This window comes from Scylla paramamosain, chromosome 11 (assembly GCF_035594125.1).
Source record: "Scylla paramamosain isolate STU-SP2022 chromosome 11, ASM3559412v1, whole genome shotgun sequence".
Lineage (NCBI taxonomy): Eukaryota > Metazoa > Arthropoda > Malacostraca > Decapoda > Portunidae > Scylla > Scylla paramamosain.
Genome location: NC_087161.1, coordinates 9,695,503 through 9,718,392, shown reverse-complemented (window position 1 = coordinate 9,718,392; position 22,890 = coordinate 9,695,503). Strand labels below are relative to the sequence as shown.

Here is a 22,890-nt window from a genome sequence, read left to right as displayed (position 1 = left end):
TAAGCTGTATGAAATCATTTCTATTGAAAATATCGTACGTAAGACCTAACTCATCGTGTAAAAATCAATGTTATTCATTATGGACTCCGGCAACTTGTGCTGGGACATTGTTATTCATTGTGAAATCAACTGAAGATATTCATCTTTTACCCGGGGCATTCTTGGACACGTACTAGAACTGCCGAACGCGTGATACAGGCGCGAGACAAGCAAGGCCTGTACCTGTATAAAGCTTTAGGTTCTTTTGAGTATCTCTCACGTGATTAGTAAACTTTGCGCCTTCAACGCTTGAGAACACACGTTGCTCAGAACTTGCTCCTGGATAACATTATTTGTCATTTATAGCTAAAGTGAGTGGTTCAGGAGAGGAAGGGTGTAGTGGTAGTGTCACTCCACCAAGGAAAAAGACGGAAGTGTGGCATCAACAAGCACTTAAAAAGGAGTGGCTGGACGATGAAGATTGTAACAAGTTCTCTCTTATGGCACATAAGGCTTTCATGAAACATGTTAGGAACTTAAAAGTAAAAAAGACTTAGGTAACCATTCAATTAGTTATCTCAGATCTTGTGGCAGAGCATAACCTGCCATTTCTCCAAGTAGATCATTTAGTGAATATCTTGAGAAAAGCTTTCCCAGAGAGTGATATTGCTAAAGACATTTCACTGACAAAAACTAAAGCAACTTATTTACTGCAACATGGCATTGCTTTGAAAAGCATCAGAAATAGTTAACATTTGTAAGGAGAACAAATTCTCATTAATAATCTATGAGAGAACTGACGCATCTGTCTCCTAAATTCTGGCACTGATGATAAGATTTTATGATAAAAAGATATTTAAAATAATTGATGCACTTTAAGATATTGTAGAGGTAAATGATGGTACAGCAAATGGTTTGTATAGTGCAGTGAAAGAGTTTTTTCACTCAAGGAATTCCACTGAATAGCATAATAGAATTTGCAGGTGATAATTGTTTTACTATGCTGGGGTTGAACAATGGTTTCCAGGCACTTCTATAAGATCTCCACATGTTTTCGTCTTAGGCTGCATGTCACTCATTTGCTTTATGCGTCAGCCATGCAAGTAGTCAATTACCATCATGGCTAGAGTCTTTCTTGAAGGACATACGAGTATGTTGCTACTTTGCGCATAGCAGCAAGCGAAATTATGATTTTCAGTTGATTCAAGAAATATTTCAGATGCCAAGTCATAAGATGTTGAAGTTAGCAAAGACAAGGTGGCTATCTAGAGGAAAGGTAGTTTCTAGAGTATTGGAGCAATGGGATGCCCTAAAGCTATTCTTCCAAAGCGAATCCAGGACCGACAAGGTTGATGAGGCTTCTCAGATACATAAAGTGGTGACGACTCGTAGAACTAAACATGCTGCTATTCATCAACTATATTTTGAGTAAGGTTGACATGATAAATATTGAATTCCAGTCTCAGCATTTCAGATTTGGAACCTTGCACTCAGCCATTTCTGATAATTACCGCAGCATTCTTGGTCTATTCATAAAACATGAAGTAATCCAATCTCATCAACTAGCTGTCATTGACCCAATTGATGAATCTTTGCACAAGAGACAGGAAGATCTTAGTCTGGGTGGCAGATGTGAGGGACTGCTACTGTTAGAAATTCTTCACCAAGATAAAGAGGGGTTGTTTTGGGTTCATTGCAAACAATTTCTAGTTATGTTTGCAAATGAAAAAGATTTATATTTAAATAGGACAGCATCATTACAATGTTGAGAGTTATGAACCCAAAAGAAGATCTCTCAAATGCACGATACCTGCAATCCCTAAGAAAATTTGAAGTTCATTTCCCAACTCTGGTAAATGAGAAAGATCTAGATGTCTTACAGGAATAGTGAAACGATCTTATCTTTGCCAAAAATTCACTTAAGTGCCTACAACAGAATGCAATAACTTTCTGGAATTACTTATATTCAGAAAAAGATGGAAACAATAGAGCCGAGTTTGGTCTTTCTGTCAAAATTTATGTGTGACTTATTGCCTCATTCTTCTGCTTGCGTAGCAAATTTTTTTTTTTTCACAAATCAATATAATAATGATAATAATGTTAATAATGATAATAATAATAATAATAATAATAATAATAATAATAATAATAATAATAATAAAAGACCATCAAGTTACATGCAAACACTATAGCAAGTCGCTTACTAGCAAAGCAAGCTACTGCGAGAGAAGTGAGAGCTAGGAGCCATCCATCTCCTTATTCAGAGAGGTTAAAGCAGGTCACTGTCATAAGAGATATAATGAACATGAAGCATTAGGAACGAAGAGAGATGTGGTAACTCTACATCAAGGTGAAGGCAATGATGAATTAAAGGTAGACCCAGTGCCAAAGGTTTCTGTCCTTCTGTCCTTCAATAAACCACTACAATCATCTTTCATGCGGTGAGTACAAATTTTATTGATTGTTGTATGGCAGATTTAGTAAGCATGTAAAAAGAAAAAAAAATCTTGGCATTTATTGGATTGTTTTGTTGCCCTATCTTGGGATATTTCAGTTTGTGAGTGGCTACACTGACAACACTGCTAGTCAGTCTTGGGCTTGCCTTGGTTATACCCATATGTGTGGCTGCCCGCTTCCCTTGTACATTAGTTTTATTCAATATACTCCATTCCTTTTACTCTGTATATCCTTCTACTCTGGAAACACATGGACTACTACTACATATAATCAACTAAACCATATTGGCGGTAACGCTGGAATAGAGGGCACCTTGGCGTTACACCGTTCCCTGACTGTGTCCCCCAGCCAATGTGATGCCCGCTCTGCCAGCTGCTTCGGTATTTTGTGTATTGGGCTTTCTTCGGGCTACCTGCTGCCTGCTACTACTACATGTAATCATCCAGAACATAATGGGGGCAGCGGTATAGATATCTGCGCCCCCAGAAGAGATTTGTGATCCTGCTTGAGAGACTGCGTGGTGACTGCCGGCTGCTTGCGACGCTACTCTGCCACACGACGCTGTGTTCTCCACCTCAGTCTCCTCATTACCGCCACCCAACAAAACCACCTTCTCTGTTCCTGTGGTAAGTAGTCTTTGCTGAATGTCAGTTGCAGTGGTGGTACTCTTTGCTGCTGTGGACGTGTGCCTGCGCTCGACCTCTGTTATACACCTGTATCACTCAATATACTCTAGTCCTTTTATTCATGTGTCTTTCTACACCAGTATTATTCAGTATATTACAGTCCTTTTATTCATGTGTCCTTCTACCCTGGGAACACATGGGCTACTACTGCATATAATCAAGGACTCTTTTATAGTAGGAGGACAGTATACTCCAACGTGCGAGCTGGTCGTCGCGCGAATTCAGCGCCACCAAATACCCAGAAGGTAAAAATACTCAGCCGCCGCAATTGAGAACGTATGAAGAGAAGCGATTTGCCGACTTATGCAGCTTTTTGTTCGCATATATGTTGCTAAGATGGATATTTGATCATGCTCAGTAATGTACTGTTCAGATAATTACGAGTGGAATAAAGATTTGTTCTTTTTTGGCTTTTCTAAGGAACCTGAGAAGAGATGTAACATTTTTTTAGACTTGGAAGTTCCTAGTTATTTTGTGTGATGAACTCTTTATGTACCTGAAGTCTGTGTCATGTCATTAGTATTGTACTAGACTTTTCAGATGATAGGCTATGTACCAGGTTAATGGTTACACGGCATTGTGACCGAGCTACTCATGGCCATTCCATTTTTTTTATTTTTTTTATGGAGAGACACTGGCCAAGGGCAACAAAAAATCCAGTAAAAAACAAAAGTGCCCACTGAGATGCCATAAAAGGTTCCAAAGCGGTAGTCAAAAATTGAAGGATGAGTGTCTTCAAACCTCCCTTTTGAAGGAATTCAAGTCATACGAAGGTGGGAATACAAAAACAGGCAGGGAGTTCCAGAGTTTACCAGCGAAAGGGACGAATGATTGAGAATACTTGTTAACTCTTCCATTAGAGAGGTGGACAGAATAGGGGTGAGAGAAAGAAGAAAGTCTTGTGCAGCGAGGCCGCGGGAGGAGGGGAGGCATACACTTAGCAAGATCAGTAGAGCAGTTAGCATGAAAATAGCGGTAGAAGACAGCTTGAGATGCAACATTGCGGCGATGAGAGAGAGGCTGAAGACAGTCAGTTAGAGGAGAGGAGTTGATGAGACGAAAAGCTTTTGATTCCACCCTGTGTAGAAGAGCGGTATGAGTGGAACCCCGCAGACATGTGAAGCATACTCCGTACATGGACAGCTAAAGCCCTTGTACACAGTTAGCAGCTGGGGGCGCTGAGAAAAACTGGCGGAACACCTAACTTCATAGAAGCTGTTTTAGCTAGAGATGAGATGTGGTTTCCTGTTCAGATTATAAGTAAAGGACAGACCGAGGATGTTCAGTGTAGAAGAGGGGCACAGTTGAGTGTCATTGAAGAAGGGAGGATAGTTGTCTGGAAGGTTGTGTCAAGTTGATAGATGGAAAAATTGAGGTTTTGAAACATTGAACAATACCAGGTTTGCTCTGCCCCAATCAGAAATTTTAGAAAGATCAGAAGTCAAGCGTTCTGTGGCTTCCCTGCGTGATGTGTTTACCTCCTGAAGGGTTGGACGTCTATGAAAAGACGTGGAAAAGTGCAGGGTAGTATCATCAACGTAAGAGTGGATAGGACAAGAAGTTTGGTTTAGAAGATCATTAATGAATAATAATAAGAGAGTGGGGGACAGGACAGAACCCTGAGAAACACCACTGTTAATAGATTTAGGAGAAGAACAGTGACCGTCTACCACAGCAGCAATAGAACGGTCAGATAGGAAACTTGAGATGAAGTTACAGAGAGAAGGATAGAAGCCGTAGGAGGGTAGTTTGGAAATCAAAGCTTTGTGCCAGACTCTATCAAAAGGTTTTGATATGTCCAAGGCAACAGCAAGTTTCACCAAAATCTCTAAACGAGGATGACGAAAACTCAGCAAGGAGATCACCAGTGGAGCGACCTTGACGGAACCCATACTGGCGATCAGATAGAAGGTTGTGAAGTGATACATGTTTAAGAATCTTCCTGTTGAGGATAGATTAAAAACTTTAGATAGGCAGAAAATTAAAGCAATAGGACGCTAGTTTGAGGGACTAGAACGGTCACCCTTTTTAGGAATAGGCTGAATGTAGGCAAACTTCCAGCAAGAAGGAAAGGTAGATGTTGACAGGCAGAGCGGAGAGTTTGACTAGGCAAGTTGTAAGCACGGAGGCACAGTTTCGGAGAACAATAGGATTAACCCCATCACGTCCATAAGCCTTCCGAAGGTTTAGGTCAGCGAGGGCATGGAAAACATCATTGCGAAGAATTTTAATAGGTAGCATGAAGTAGTCAGAGGGTGGAGGAGAGGGAGGAACAAGCCCAGAATTGTCCAAGGTAGAGTTTTTAGCGAAGGTTTGAGCGAAGAGTTCAGCTTTAGAAATAGATGTGATAGCAGTGGTGCTATCTGGTTGAAATAAAGGAGGGAAAGAAGAAGAAGCAAAGTTGTTGGAAATATTTTTGGCTAGATGCCAGAAGTCACGAGGTGAGTTAGATCTTGAAAGATTTTGACACTTTCTGTTAATGAAGGAGTTTTTGGCTAGTTGGAGAACAGACTTGGCATGGTTCCGTGCAGAAATATAAAGTGCATGAGATTCTGGAAGGCTTAAGTACCTTTTGTGGGCCACCTCTCTATCATGTATAGCACGAGAACAAGCTGTGTTAAACCAAGGTTTGGAAGGTTTAGGTTGAGAAAAAGAGTGAGGAATGTACGCCTCCATGCTACACTATCACCTCTGTTATGCGCTCAGCACACAAAGACGGGTCTCTGACATAGAAGCAGTAGTCATTCCAAGGAAAATCAGCAAAATACCTCCTCACGTTCCCCCAACTAGCAGAGGCAAAACGCCAGAGGCACCTTCGTTTAGGGGGATCCTGAGGGATTGGAGCGATAGGACAAGATACAGATATGAGATTGTGATCGGAGGAGGCCAACGGATAAGACAGGGTGACAGCATAAGCAAAAGGATTAGAGGTCAGGAAAAGATCAAGAATCTTGGGCGTATCTCCAAGACGGTCAGGAATACGAGTAGGGTGTTGCACCAATTGCTCTAGGTCGTGGAGGATAGCAAAGTTGAAGTCTAGTTCATCAGGATGGTCAGTGAAGGGAGAGGAAAGCCAAAGCTGGTGGTGAACATTGAAGTCTCCAAGAATGGAGCTCATAAGTTTTCATGTGCTCATAAGTTTTCATGTAGTGAAGTGTGATGTGAAGGTGGCTACAATGTGGAATTATCTGCCACAGTCTTTTAGCTCGCCTATCATGCTCAATATTCAAGTGCACAAATATCTAAGGAACATGTTTCAGTATAGGTATATTTAGGCCAAGGTACGATTTCCAGACATGACCATCCAAATCTCTTGGGATAGTCAATCAGGTGAGCTTGTGAATGTTGACCCCCTTATCCCTTTTGTCCAAAGCTCCAATGCCATTACTTATGATTTATATATGATCCAGCCTTGTGATTAAGCCTTCATGGTAATGATTAAGCAAGCAAGCAATGACTGGGTTTTCTCTGTGATTTATATAACAATGAATACTGTGTCAAAAATTAATTAGATTACACGAGGCAAATACAATATTTACAGTGTTTCCTTTAATTTAGGGGTGACATCATGACTTCTGATGTTGAGGAAATCCACAGATGAGCTTCAGGAGATTATTTTAGTTATACAGGAATACAATAGGGTTGAGGATGAATATGAAGACAAGAAAAAGTGTTCAACAGCTTTATATTAGACAAATAAATTAGAATCGAGAATGAAGTCATAGCATGTGTTAGGAATATACAGTATTTATGTAGGAAGAAAAATAGTTCGATAAAAAAAAATAGGAAAGAAATAGGATGGAATGCCTTTGCGACAACAAGCAATGTAACGAAGAGTAATTTCCCAGTCTCAATGAGAAGAAAAGTACACATGTAATCAGTATATTTAATCAGCCTTAACATAAGGCTCGGAGAGCTTGGTGCCTTATTAAAGGCGTCTTGAAAATGGCTTGCATGGGAGTAGTTAGTATCCATGAAGAAATAATTGTACTAGTTTACTAATATCAAGGGTACTCTGTTTATATACAAGTATAGAGTCCTTGCTGACATTACCGCCAGTGGCTTTGCCACAAAATGTGGTACAACCGACTGCAGTGGGTGTTTTGGAATTTTTCATATGAGAAGGGCACGTAGAGAGATTAAATGGGGTGATATGGTACTTACATTTTTGGTTAATAAAGGGATTACCGGTAAGTATTACACTCAGTTGTACCAAACTTTATCATAATGCATAAATTTATAATTTCTGCAGCCAAATATTGAACAGTGTAGCTAGTGGGAATGATAACTCAAGAAAAATTAACTCTCAAATGGTGCGGGTAATGGTAAACTTATGCAAGCGAGAGTAATGTTACCCTTTGGCCATTGGAGGTGCAATCGTCGCGAGGAGAGCAAAAAAAATTAACATTGAGTGAACCATCCTCCTAGTATACAGTCCTTGATAATAATAATCAATTAGAACAACCACTCCCTTCCATTCAAGAAAATGAAATTGCTGATATCCTACTTAAGCTCAAATCCAAATGAAATTCCATTGCGGTAGAGAAGGAGGAGAAATGACCAGGAAGGAAGACGAACATATGTTCCAAGGTGTTATCCCTAAGTACTGCAAGTGGGTGTGAAATTCTATTAAGAGGTGGAGAGAGGACTGGCTGGCCATGGTACACGTGGGATGAATATATGAATTAGTGAAATACACACACACACACACACACATACACACACACACACACACACACACACACACACACACATATATATATATATATATATATATATATATATATATATATATATATATATATATATATATATATATATATATATATATATATATATATATAACAGTAATTGTTGAGACTGATACATTATTATTATTACTATTATTATTATTATTATTATTATTATTATTATTATTATTATTATTATTATTATTGTTATTAGCAGTAGTAGTAGTAATAGTAGTAGTAGTAGCAGTAATATAACTATCTATATATGTAATCCACACATCTCACTGTGCATTCTCAGTTCTCAAGCTGCATTACCAGTTATCAATAAATCATTTATCGTTATTATTATTATTATTATTATTATTATTATTATTATTATTATTATTATTATTATTATTATTATCATTATTATTTTCATCAATGTTAATATTATTAGATAAACCGAATTAATATGAAGCAAAGCTTCGACATTAGGAAGGAAAATTACCTTTGGAGGCTCGAGCTTGAGTTCGTAGGAAGAAACACCTGGTATATGTTTGATCTTCAGCGTCGATGTGTTACCTTGATGTTCCCTGAAGGTGAAAAGAAAGCAACTTTATTGATGTGACCGTACTTGCCCGTGAACACTGTCTGAAATCATTGCCCAAAACAATTTTGTCTATAACACCATTGTTCTGAACATGTTCAAGGCATGATTCTGGAAGATGTTTGGTATCTAATCTAGCCAAGGAGTCTGTATACTAGGAGGACGGCACACTCTAATGGCCAAGCTGGTCGCCGCGTTAAGGCAGCGTCAAGAGGACTAAAACACTCAGCCGTCGCTTTAAAGAACGTGAGGAGAATTGCGTTTTGTCCACTCACACTGCTCTTTATTCGCCTATACGTTGCTAAGATGGGTTTTTTCTTTTTGTCTTGCTCAGAAATGTACTGTTCAAATAATTCCAAGTGGAATGAGGATTTGCCCTTTTATTCGCTTTCTTGGGGCTCTTAAGAGGTGAGGTAACTTGCTGACTGTTATGATGAATCGGTGAGGTTGACTAAGATGAGGTTGTCACTGTTGTACTCTCTCTCTCTCTCTCTCTCTCTCTCTCTCTCTCTCTCTCTCTCTCTCTCTGGTTCTGTTTACCGATGTTTAGTTCAATAAGAATTAGCAGGTATGTGGAAACACCAGGTACTAAAGTTTCAGTGTTTTTACAAGATTTACACACGGCCCTGTTCCTTGGTAAGACTGCTAACCGAACAAGCCACACATCCGAGCGCCGCCAACACTTCTCTGCCGGCACCTACTGCCAACAGCACTGCTGGCGGCAAAAGTTGACATCAAATAACAAATTTGTTATTTTAAAAGGAAAGGTGCAATTAAATAATAGTAATACTACATAGATAAAGAAAAAAATATATACAGTCTCTCCTATTCACAGATCCCTTTCTTCATCCTCCAAATATGGATATTAAACAAACCTACCTAACATTCACACTCGCAAAGGCCAGGCAGAGAGGAGGAAAACGAGGAGAAAAATCTAATACAACAATACTACTACTACTACTACTACTAATAATAATAATAAATAAATAATAAAGATAATAACAGTAACAACAACCAGCCCTAAGAAGACTCGGAATTCCACCTTACTTTGTGTGATGAACTCATAACTAAGGTCTGTGTCATTGGTATTGTACTGGGCTTCTCAGATGACAGGTTATGCATCAGCCTAATGGTTACATGACATTGTGACCGAGTCATTCATTGTCTTTCCTTTGTTACGATCACTTACTTACTTACGATCGTACGATCCCAGTTATCTTTCCAAGAAAGTGGACGTTACACTGATCCCGGAAAGTTTTAAAGGTCTGGATTTTTAAAGGCTTCGAATGCCTACCCGACCTATCCGAAATCGCCAGAATTATACCCTCTCACTCTACCTTTACCTTGACACAACACACCTGGAATCACCTCTAATACCAGATCAGTGTTGGGGGAGAAGAAAACACGATTATTCTATGTTACAAGCACATATATTAATACTAATAATAATTCACAAACAACATGAGGTAGTACACGTTACTACACACAACACCAGAACCCGTTTACACCTCCATCAGTCACAGAAATATTTCCTCAACCGCAGGAATTTACTCAGACGCCATTACCGCGTCCCCAGACACTAATTCCTGTATTTCACCTCCTCAAGCCTCACAGATCACTATCATCACCAAAGATTACTTATAATACCATAGCATCATCCCCAAAATCATCAATACATCACAACACCAGCTTCCAAGGTCAACACCACAACCTCCACTCACAAAATGGCAGCCAGTTTGACCTATGACCCCTTCGAACAGCGTCACCGGCACAACTCAACAACCGAATTTCAGCGGACAAGAGCTCTTGGTACCACAAAAGACTCACTAACCTGATCCTGGATATCAAGGTTATACCGCTACACTGTTACTGTATGTAAAGTGTATGTACCTCACGTCATTATTCCTCGGCATTTATAAGTGAAATGTTCAATAGTTTTCTATTTGCATGAAAACGTGTAATATGTGTAAGTATCAGTATTTAATGCTATATTAAGCACCGAAGCCGATGCTCACTTGTTAGTAGTGTGGGGTTAACCTGCTAGTCGCCTGCGGGCATCACTCACGGCCAAGTCGCGCTCAGACAAAGACGGGCAGGATGGTGACCGAGGTAAATACTTTAATTTTGTAGTAAAAACTGATTGTCATAGTGCTAAGTTAATTGCATGTATTGTTAATGAATATTGTAATATGTTGAAAGTGTTTAATATCCATGTATAATGTTATTTTGTAAGGAATTGAGACCGAGAACTTGTTCGCAGTTCTTACGGTCATGCCTACCTCATCAATAAACGTGTCAGGGAGAACTGCCTTTCCTCGACCCTACGATGATGGGTGTGATCAGTAAAACAGATCACCTGAGAGCCAATTGATGCCTACCCGGTGCGGCTACATACACCATTAATACCTCCACACACCACTCCATCACCAATCCACACCAAGATTCTTCCCTGAGAAACGCCTTCCCTCCGATATACCTCACGAACTAAAGCGCTCTGCCTTCCCCTCCTTGGAATGTGTTGTTGCCCACTCAAGCTCCCCTCGTTTCAACATATTTCCACCTCAATTATACTTCCTCCCTTCTACATACAAAGATATAGAGAACTTAAATTATGAAGAGAGTAATACTACATGATATAAAAAGAGTAAATAAGCCTTACACTACTTATAACCAATAATAAGGATATGTCCGAAAGGAAGGTAACCGGAACACGGGGGACACTAAGAAAACGTGATCCCATTCAAGGTAAACTCGGCCAATAACATGACACCTTGAATCAGGCTCATAAGTTTTCATGTACTGAAGTGGGGTGTGAGAGTGGCTGCAGTGTAGAATTAGCTGCCACAATGTTTTTCTCACAAATAAAAACATAAGAACATAAGAAAATAAGGGAAGCTGCAAGAAGCCGCCAGACCTACACATGGCAGTCCCTGTATGAAACATATCTACTTATTTCCATCTATCATCCCCATCCATAAATTTGTCTAATCTTTTAAAGCTTCCTAATGACACAGCATTAACAACCTGATTCATGAAAACTGAAGTGTTGTGAGACAAATTTTGCCTAACAGTCAGTCCCAGCCTACCCATAAATGCATATCTGTCTACATCTATATTCTTCTATATCTATCTATCTATCTCTTTATATCTATCGATCTATATATCTATATCTATATCTATCTATCTCTTCATATCTATCGATCTATATATCTGTATCTATATCTATCTATCTATATATATATCTATATCTATCTATCTATCTATATATCACAATTCTGGAAGGTTCTCTCAGTGTCGCTGCTGCTCCGTCATCCCTGCCAGGACCCTCCTCTACTACCAATCATCACTCAAAGTGTTGCGCCGCCGTGATGGTTGCTATAAATGACTCTGTGTTTTCAATATATGGAGTTTTATTTGCATTCTGATCACATTATAGTGTTCACTAGTTTTTTATTTATTTTATTTTATTTTATTATTTTTACGTAATGATATATTTCAACATTTAATGAACAACTGCTGAAAATAGCGAGCATAAGTACGTTATAAATATTTTTTTCTTTTTTTTTTTACATCTTCGCAGTTCAATTTGTCGTAATACCATTTTCCTTTTTATCAAGTTTTTACAATATATCTTGATTCTACAGTCACTGCGGAGTCTGATGATGTCAATCAATATTGGCTATCCAGTATATAAAATGAGTTATGGCATAAAATATAGAAACATTTCTCACTCGAGCATGCAAAATGTGTCTTGACGCGAGTGCTAGAGAGAGAATGGTGCAGCCAATCAGCTGCGAGCTTATAAAACCCGCCTAGGCGTCAGGAATCTAGCTTAAGTGAAGGGACTATAGTAACCGCACTAAAATTCACTAAAACTTATCCCAGTGGCACCCCACTTGTCCTTCTCAGATTTAAAGCCGTTTATGATAACCGTGTCACCTGTTGCCTAACCACCATTCGCATCTATCACATGTGCACTAACTTTTCTCAAGAACCTTTGATAGGGCTACCTTGTCGAATGCCTTACTAAAGTTCAGATGTCATAACTATCTCGTAAACTTTAACGTAAAAATTCACAAGTTCGTAAGGCAAGACTTCCCTTCGTGAAGCCATGCTGTGACTAGTTTATCAAATTGTGCTTGTCTAAATGTTTGTTAATATTTCTTGCAGTTACTGACTCAATTATTTTATATATAATTCTAGTTAAACTGACAGGTCTATGATTAGACGTTAACATGTTATCTCCTTCGTTAAAGAGGGGTTCTGCACTCCCCTGCCTCCACATTATCGGTACCTCTTTTGCTGAATCCAGCGATTTTTTAAAGACACTAACTAACGGTTCACTAATAACTTTTTTTTTTTTCACATTCTGCTGAATCTAGTAATTTCTCAAAGACAGTAACTAACGGTCCACTAATAACTTTTCACATTCCTTACGTACTCTGCAATATATTTCGTCTGGTCTTGGTAACTTCATTTTTTTTTTTTCAGCTTATCTATCTCCTGGTTCACTTTCTCCTTAGTTATGAAAATATCTATCAGCTTCTTATTCTCTTCTGCTCCAAAAATCTGTTCACTGTCTGGCATTTCCTGCAGGTTTTCCTGGATGAAAATTTAAATAATACTCGTTCAGAATTTTACTTACCTCTTCCCCAAAAATTAACTAACTTTCCATGAGATGCCTTTAATGAACCTATTATTTCTCTCTTCTTTTTCCTATATTCCTAACAGAATCCCTTGGGGTCAGCCTTCTCCTGGCTAGCTACTTTTCATTCAAAATAGATTTTAGCCTTCCTCATTAACTTCCTTACCATTCTAACCAATTCATTAAATCCTTTTCCCCTGTCTTCAATTTCATATATATATATATATATATATATATATATATATATATATATATATATATATATATATATATATATATATATATATATATATATATATATATATATATATATATTGTTACCGTCGAGCGGGTGAAAGAAGTTGTTGTTGAGCAAACGTATGCTAACTAACATGATCTGTGTTATGAGAGTTCAAGTGAACTAGTATATGAAGCATGGGTAACAGTAAGGAAGATAAGTTAATTAGAGTAGAGATTAAGGAAACTGAATTCTTTATAGTAGTTAACTGCAGTAGTGAAGATGTGTGAGAGGAACTAGCTGTGGAGAGTTTAGCTGCAGAGAGGCAGTGAGGGTCACGTTTGTGTCGTAAAGTTGATGACATGGCGCATAGGGTAGATAAGACACAGAGGGATAAGTCACTCGGGATCTATTGCTGACCTAAGGGTAAGATGGGCAGGTGTGAGGCGCCGAGGGCCAGCAGGAACGAATCCCGGAGGGACAGATACCTTTGTACCGCCTCCGAGTTAGGGGTGACTGCTCCAGGAAAGATCGGACCGCACCACAGTACAATACAGACACAGGTGTTGCTTGGTGACAGGCCTCCTTAAGACCCCAAACATGTGAGTTCCATATCTGTATTACGAGGGATCGATTGCCGTAATTAGCATAATCCATGATTAGTGATGCATTATGTTGATGCAGTATTTACCCACCAGTCCTTCAGTCAGTCCTCAAGAGACATCATTCCTTCAGTCAGTCCTCAAGAGACATCATTCCTTCAGTCAGTCCTTCAATCAGTCCTTCAGTCAGTCCTTAAGAGATGCCAGTCCTTCAGTCAGTCCTTAAGGGATGCCAGTCCTTCAGTATGTCCTTAAGGGACATCAGTCCTTCAGTCTGTCTTTCAGTCAGTCCTTCAGTGCTTCAGTCAGTCCTTCAGTGAAATCAGCCTTTCTGGCAGTCCTTCTGTAACACCAGTCCTGCGGACTCAATTACCAATCCTTTAGCTAACACCCTTTTAACGAAGTATCTACTCCCAGTTCCCAGAAATGATGGATGGAAGGCCGAGCTCACCGCAAAACGAAGAGTCAGAGAGTGAGGTTCACATGGATGACAATACTCTCGAAGCAAAGAATTATCCACAAACATCCATACAAACAAAGGAGATTAAAGAGATGATATAACAACTGACGGAAGTAGCCATGGAAGAACGTACCAAGAGGACCCCAGTACGAAACCAGGGGGAGGAAGATTGCCTCAATCAGGGGAAAAGGGAGCAGAGGGAAAAAGACTTACTTGCCTAGTGCCAGCCAGGAATGCGCTCAAATATGTTACCAGGTAGAGGAAGTTCACCCTGATCAGAGAGGGAAGGGGAAGAATGCAGGGAAGAAAACCAACATGACACATGACGCCCTTTTCCCAACACAACCAACAGCAGAGCGCGACACCCAACAATAGTTTGGCCAGTCAGTGGTTGTGATACAGAGAGAGAAGGTAGGGTACGACGCCCAACAATGGGGTGGCCCAGCAGTGGAAGCATTAAAGGGAGAAGACAGAAGACAGTCTAAGGGTGAAACTTTGGCTCCAGGCATAAAAGAAATGATGGACACCATGAGACTCGCTTACATGCCGCCACTTACATTTAGTGGAGGTTCTTGTAGGGACTATTGGGAATTTCGACAAGCCTTCAGGGACTACGTGGAGGCGACGAACATCCCATACAGAACAAAGCTCAAAATGCTCCTATCAGCTTACGTTGGACCCATAAAGGTGGCATTGCAAGGAAGTATACTAATTAAAGACCCAAAATTGAGATATGAACAAGCATTCGCCACTTTGGATGAGGAGTACAGAGATAAAGAGACATACGTTAGTGAACTAGTCAACAAAGTTTGGCATGGAGCAACTGTAAGTTGGAACGACATACAAGGCCTGAAAGACCTAGTACACGACCTTGTAAACTGTGTAACAAATCTACAAGACTTAGGATACCTGAGGGAAATAGACTTATAGCTGAGTGGTTTAGAGGAAGATTGCAAGAGTGTTGCAAAACTAATTTAGCCTCTTAGAATATCGGAAAAAACCATGGTAGTGATTTCCCACACATCGAGTGGCTTCAAGTATTCCTGAGAGAAACGTTGGAGTGAGGAAAATGGGCATGGCTGGCTAGGACCCAACAACATCCGAGTATATGGCAAAGTAGATCTGTAGGAGCTTCCCCATCCTCAAAAGTGGCCAGTGGGGCTGGTGACGTGAGAGGAGAAAAACCATGGTACCATGGGACATATCAACTATGTATGGTGTGCCAGGGAAGTCACTCTCTCCAGAGTTGCCCTGATTTCAGTGACATGTCTGTACAGGCTAGAACACTACTAGTGAGAGATGAGAAACGATATTACGCATGTCTGGGTAAAGGACACCAGATGGTGGAATGCAGACGCCGCAAGCTCTGTGGAGTTCTGGGATGCACTTAATACCACTCAGACCTTCTACATTTTCCTATGAGGAACCCATTGGGCACCAATAGGCCAACGGAAGATGAAGCATTACCAAACGCCTCTGGGAACAACGAAAGGGGGATAAAAAGGGCCAGTGACCGACCAAATTATCGCCAAGAGAGCAAACCGCATAGCAACAAACAACAAAGAAGCAGTGTCAGCCCAATTGTAACCATCACACGGTCAAATGGCAGAGGAGTGAAGGAAGAAAGGGAAACAAGAGACAAACGGACTGTGACGATGATAGTACAGGGAAACTCATATAGGTGGACAAGAGGAGCTGAGACAAGCCACATCAGCAACGATCAGTTAAGTGGGAACAACAGTTCCACCTGACAATCAAGCCGCAAGAAAGGCGCCTTACCTATAGTGAAGGTTAATGTAAGAAAACCCTCAAGGGGACAGACAGGGTTGATTACTAGGGCCCTCTTAGATTCAGGCAGCGACCGAGCATATTGTACTGAACACTTGGCTAACCAACTTCAAGCTGTGGGGAGACCAGTGTCCGTTTCCATAGACACGCTCATGAGAGAGACGTCGACGCTGAAGGCACAAGAGATGGGAATGAGGAAACGACAAACTGGTCAAAAACCCTAGAACATTAGTTGTCAAACACTTACCGGCCTCCTTGGCGACAGCTGCCGCCAATAATGAAGAGGTCAGATCGTGGGACCACCTGAGGGGAGTTACGCCATGTAAAACACCATCGAACGCGAAGTTATTGATAGGTCTGGACGTACCACAAGCATTCATTCCACTCGAGGTGAGGTCAGGCAGCCACGGAGAGCCCCTTTCGACATGTACCCCTTTAGGATGGACTGTAAATGGACCCATTACGAATGATGGGGACGACTTGTTTGACTTGTCTGAGAACAACAGAGGTAGAATGTTCACGTTCACCTCAAGGCTGGAGAATGTTTCGAAAAAAGTATAGAAGCTATATGGGATCGTAAATTCACCTACGAAGAAGGAGAAGCCTGTTCAATGGAGGATAAAGAGGTCATTAACCTATGCTCAAGGAAATGGAATATAGTGGATGGGCACTACCAGCTCCCTATTCCATTCTGGCATGCTCATCTTAAGTTACCGGACAACAATGGCAGAACAAAGACTACAGTGTCTAAAAGGACGATTGCAACGACATCCGCAGCTTGGTGAGAGATATAAGGAAGAGAACGAGTATGTGCGCTTCCAGAGGCTACCACTAGAGAACGAGTCTGTGTGTTTCCAGAGGCTACCACTACAGAACGAGTCTGTATGCTTGCAGAGGCTAACACTAGAGAACGAGTTGGTGTGCTTGCAGAGGATACCACTAGAGAACGAGTTGGTGTGCTTGAGAGGATACCACTAGAGAGCGGGTTGGTGTGCTTGCAGAGGGTGCTACAAGTGAATGAGTTTGTATCAGTCCTTAAGGGACACCAGTCGGTCCTTAAGGGACACCAGTCCACCAGAAAAAGAGTTAGTGAAAGAACGAGTTGATGTGCTTGCAGAGGCTACCACTAGAGAACGAGTCTGTGTGCTTGCAGGGATCAGACATCAGACACCACCAGGGAGCGATCTTGTGTGCTTGCAGGGATCAGGGAATGAGTTTGTGTGCTTGGTACTTGCAGAGACTAGACACCAGCAGGAATTTATGTGCTTGTAGAGACTAGACACCAGCAGGAGTTTATGTGCTTGCAGAGACTAGACACCAGCAGGGTGCAGAGAGTTTATGTGCTTGCAGAGACTAGATACCAGCAGGATGCAGGGAGTTTATGTGTTTGCAGAGACTAGACACCAGCAGGGTGCAGGGAGGTTATGTGCTTGCAGACTAGACACCAGCAGGGTGCAGGGAGTTTATGTGCTTGCAGAGACTAGACCCCAGTAGCGTGTAGGGAGTTTATGTGCTTGCAGAGACTAAACTCCATCCGGAAGTGAGTTTGTGTGCTTGCAGGGATCAGACACCACCAGGAAGTGCATTTGTATGCTGGCATAGGCTAAACACCACCAGAGGGTGAGCTTTTGTGCTTGCAGAGGCTAGACACCACCAGGGAGTGATGTGTGTGCTTATGGTTGTGTATTTACAGAGGCGAAACACTATCATTGGCTGCCTGCAATGGCGCTCAAGCGAGAGGAACGAACGTCTTGGACTCAGATAACTTGTATGGACACGAGAGGAAGCAAGGCCACTTCGGAAGGACTGTTAACTCTCAAAACTGAACCGAACGTAGTAGACCAGGGGGAGGACAAGGATTCTTCAATGCTTGCACGTGACACCGAGTCCCGGGAGCCTCACCAGGGGGAGCACATCGTAAGGAGAAAGACCACTGGAGATCCTGCCATCTTTGAATGCTGACCTATTCATCGCGGCCTTTTGAAACTCTGCGCTCACAGTTATGTCGCTATGCACATCGACCTTAGAACTAACAGGGTGGTAATGAACGGAGAACCATGACGAACTACTGAGAACTGGTGTGATGCTGAGGGTATGAAACTCGTTATTGACCAGAAAAGAGGATGAAACCTGTCATAAATGAAACATATAGGTGGAGCTGGAAACATGTCAAAGCTTTACTAACCGATTCCCAGTGACTGCCGTGTAGCTGAAAATATCGCCAGTCAGTTTTGCACATAATGGTGCCTCGGCAGTGGTGTGAGTATGTTACGGAGTTTATCCCCGCAGCATGTACCATAACATAAATGTCGGGATTTTTTACACTCATTAACGTAATTGCTCTTCCACCACGTGCCGTTGTCTAGTTCAGGTAATGGCCGCACTGAATTGTCAGTCATCCGATCAGGTGAAGAGACTTGTTTGCCCTCTCCTGTGGAGAAAGATCGTGTGCACAACTCTAAACCCTTCACTGCTGAGAAAGGGGTCACTGGCTACGAACTCTATTGGACGACGCTGGGACTACGTGAGTTTATGTATTATGTGAATTTCGAGCAAAGCCCGACAGGCAGAGTGCTACCGCCGAGCGGGTGAAAGTTGTTGTTGAGCAAGCGTATGCTAAATAACATGATCTGTGCTATGAGAGTTAAAATGAACTAGTATATGAAGCATGGGTAACACTAAGGAAACTAAGTTAATTAGAGTAGAGATTAAGGAAACTGAATTCATTATAGCAGTTAACTCTAGTAGTGAAGATGTGTGAGAGGAACTAGCTGTGGAGAGCTTAGCTGCAGAGAGGTAGTGAGTCGTGTTAATGTGGTCAAGTTGATTACATGGCGCGTAGGGTGGACAAGAGACAGAGGGATCTCCGTAGAGGAATGAGTCACCTAGGAACAATTGCTGACCTAAGTGTAAGATGGGCAGATGTGAGGCGCCGAGGGCCAGCAGGAACGAAGCCCGGAGGGAGAGATCCCTTTGTACCACCTCCGAGTTAGGGTGTGCCTACACCAGGAAAGATCGGACCACTACAATACAGACGCAGGTGTTACTTGGTGACAGGCCTTCTTAAGACCCCAAACACGTGAGTTCCACATCTGTATTACGAGGGGTTGATTGTCCTAATTAGCATAATCCATGATTAGTGATGCATTATGTTGATACAGTATGTAATGATTAGTAGTGCTACGCACGTCTTATGTCTTATGTCTTCAGATTTGAACAAATGCAATATACGATTCGCGTCACCGTGTGGGTCTAAAATCCTTTAGCTGCCTTCAGGCAGTTACAATATATATATATATATATATATATATATATATATATATATATATATATATATATATATATATATATATATATATATATATATATATAATCTTATTGTAGAACAATAAGATCACAGAAGAATAAGGCTAAGTTGTTAAAATACTACATAAGACTGAAAAGTAATATATATATATATATATATATATATATATATATATATATATATATATATATATATATATATATATATATATATTACTTTTCAGTCTTATGTAGTATTTTAACAACTTAGCCTTATTCTTCTGTGATCTTATTGTTCTACAATATAAGGAATATTTACTATGGCCAGTATGTAATCTGTCATCGAAGTATTTATACAACTCATCAACATTTTACTTCCCCTAATCCCCCCATTCCGGCCCCCTTCATTGCCTCCACTCCATTTTTCACCAAACTCGACCTCACTTCGCCCACCTCAAGATGACCTGACCTGCCAGCACCATACTCGCACCTTAGCATATCTCCCTCTCTCTCTTCCCACCAACTCATCCGGTCATTTCTCACTTCCTGCCCACCTCCCTCACCTTGCCTTATCTTCCTCACCTCTGTCTTGGATCTCACCTGCCCGTACCCCTCCATCCGTTGCCAGTGAACTCCCTGGAGTTCCTTTCTTAATCCTTCAAAATCTGCTTTCCTAAAGTCAGGCATCTTACAGAATTTTACTCATCTCTTTCCCATAATTAACTAGCTTTCCATCACCTTGCTTTGTTTCTAGAGAATTCCTCCCATTTTAATCCGTACTAATTTCAAAATGGTCACTGTTACCTGCTAACTGTCCTCCAACCTCCGCCTGTGTGACTGCTGTTAGTCCTCCCTGTTAGTCAAAATTAAATCTAGAATATTATTTTCCTTTGTGATTTCTAAGATTACCTGGTTTAAATAATTGTTCTGAACTACATTAAGAGATTCCTCTGCTTCAGTGTTACCCATCATCAGGTTCTAGTCAATATTACTAAAATTAAAATTTACCACACATGCCTGACTGTGCCTGCTCTATTTATCTCCTGCAATATTGAGCTACTAGCTTCTCTTTTGTGGTATTCGGTGGCCTGTACACTAATTTCAGTACGTACTATTAATTGTAATTCTTCATTGATATCAACCATTATCGACTCTATTTTCCTATCTGTTTCTATGTTACTATTAATGCAGCATTGTAATGTGTCCCTAACATAAAGCGTGACGCCTCGTCCTCTCTTATTTTCCCTGCCTTCTGAACCTCTGGATTAAATAGCTTTCCTGACATATCTAACCAACATTAAGGTCCACAACGCACTAATATCTTAGCAATATGTTTAAGTATCATGATGAATAATTTATAGGTAGTACCTACATAAATTTAGGCCAAGGTACCATTTCCAGACCCCAGACATTCCCAGATCCAAATCGCATGGTGTAGCCAACCATGTGAGCCTGTGAATACTGACTTCTTATATCCTATTTATTCAAATCCCAGTACCATTACTTATGACTTATGACCCAATCTTGTGATTAAACCTGATAATTATTAAGCAAGCGATCAATTATTATTTTTTTCTGTGATTTACACAGCGTTGAGTACTATGCCAAGTATGAATTAAGAGATTACACAAGGCAAATATAAGATTCACAGTGCTGCCTGTAGCTACCCGGAGGTAGCTAAAGGATAATAGTGCGTAGCACTATTAACTATTACATACTGTATCAAAACCATTACATACTGTATCAGCATGACGCATCACTAATCATGGATTATGCTAATTAGGGCAATCAACCCCTCGTAATACAGGTGTGGACCTCACATCTGTATTACGAGGGGTCTTAAGGAGGCCTGTCACCAAGCAACACCTGCGTCTGTATTGTAGTGGTCCGATCTTTCCTGGAGTAGCCACACCCTAACTCGATGACGGTACAAAGGAATCTGCCATTCAGAGCTTCGTCCCTGCTGGTCCGCGGTGCCCCGCGCCTGCCCATCTTACCCTTAGATCAGCAATAGTTCCTGGGTGACCCATGTATCTTATCTACCCTACACGCCATGTCATCAATTTTACCACGTAATCACGACCCTCACTACCTCTCTACAGCTAAGCTCTCCACAGTTAGTGCTTCTCACACAACTTCACTACTGCAATTTACTACTATAATGAATTCAGTTTCCTTAATTTCTATTCTAATTAACTTAGTGTCCTTAGTGTTTCATGCCTCATATTAGTCTCTCACCACCAGCCTCACAGGACCTTGTGAGGCGGCACAGCTGGCGATTACACTTCCCTCAATTACTTAACTTTTACTTAACCTTCATAGCACCGGAACTTAAGACACTACTAACTTATTACACTAGTTTACACCAATTTTCATAAAACAGAACATATTATTTAGCATACATTTGTTTGTTCTGACATCATTACTTCCATAACACTTCCATAACCGCCAGCATCACTGTTGGTGGTAACGCTGCCTTTAATTTAGAGATGACATCACGAGTTTAGATTATTTTATATTTATACATAGAAGAAATATAGGATTGAGAATGAATATGAAGGAAAAAAATGTTCAACAACTTTAAAACAGACAAAAAAAAAAAAAAAAAATCTGAATCGAGAATCAAATCATAGAATGTGTTAAGGAATATGCGGTATTTATTTAGGCATAAAAGTTTGACCCAATATCTTGAAAATAAGTCAACAGAAGGATAAGAGTAGGATGGAGCGCCTTTGTGAAAACAAGTAATGTAATGGAGAGTGATATTTCTCTCTCTCTCTCTCTCTCTCTCTCTCTCTCTCTCTCTCTCTCTCTCTCTCTCTCTCTCTCTCTCTCTCTCAAAAGAAGAAAATAATTACATTGGAAACCGGTGCATTTTATCAGTCCTAACATATGGTTCTTATAGCTGGAGCCTCGCTAAAGCCTACTACTGTGCAAAGAATAAATAATTGATTATATAATTATGGAAATATGGAAGTATGCAATAGGAAGAGAGAGAGAGAGAGAGAGAGAGAGAGAGAGAGAGAGAGAGAGAGAGAGAGAGAGAGAGAGAGAGAGAGAGAGAGAGAGAGAGAGAGTCTTAAAAATCACTTACACTGGTAAGCAAAGTAATACTGTTCATGGGAGGATAAATAATTATACTGGTTTGCTAACATTAACATCATTGGCTTTACCAAAGAATGTGTGTGGCACAACAGTCTAGAGTAGGTGCTGTGGAATTTATTAATTTGAGAGGGGCGCATAGAGAGTTTTAGTTTTATTAAGAGAATACCGTCAAATATTACATTAAGTCGTATCCAACCTTACTGTAATGCAGAAATTTATTATTCTTGCAAAAAAATTATATAGAGTGAAGTTAATGGGCATGTTAATTCCAGAAAGATTAGCTATCAAATGGTGCAGGTGATGGTAAACTCATGCAAGCGAAAACAGTGTTTCCCTCTATTCACTGGAGG

At 40.6% G+C, this 22,890-nt stretch overlaps 1 protein-coding gene across 9 annotated transcripts in view; it reads right to left on the bottom strand.

The window, feature by feature from the left end:
• The window catches only part of LOC135104928 (uncharacterized), a 221,239-nt gene that overhangs the window by 91,666 nt on the left and 106,683 nt on the right, over positions 1–22,890 (bottom strand). For all 9 annotated transcript variants that reach the window (XM_064012708.1, XM_064012711.1, XM_064012702.1 and 6 more), the window contains one exon: positions 8,340–8,424. In XM_064012708.1, the coding sequence (XP_063868778.1) occupies positions 8,340–8,424 (85 nt within the window). The remainder of the gene's footprint in view (positions 1–8,339; positions 8,425–22,890) is intronic.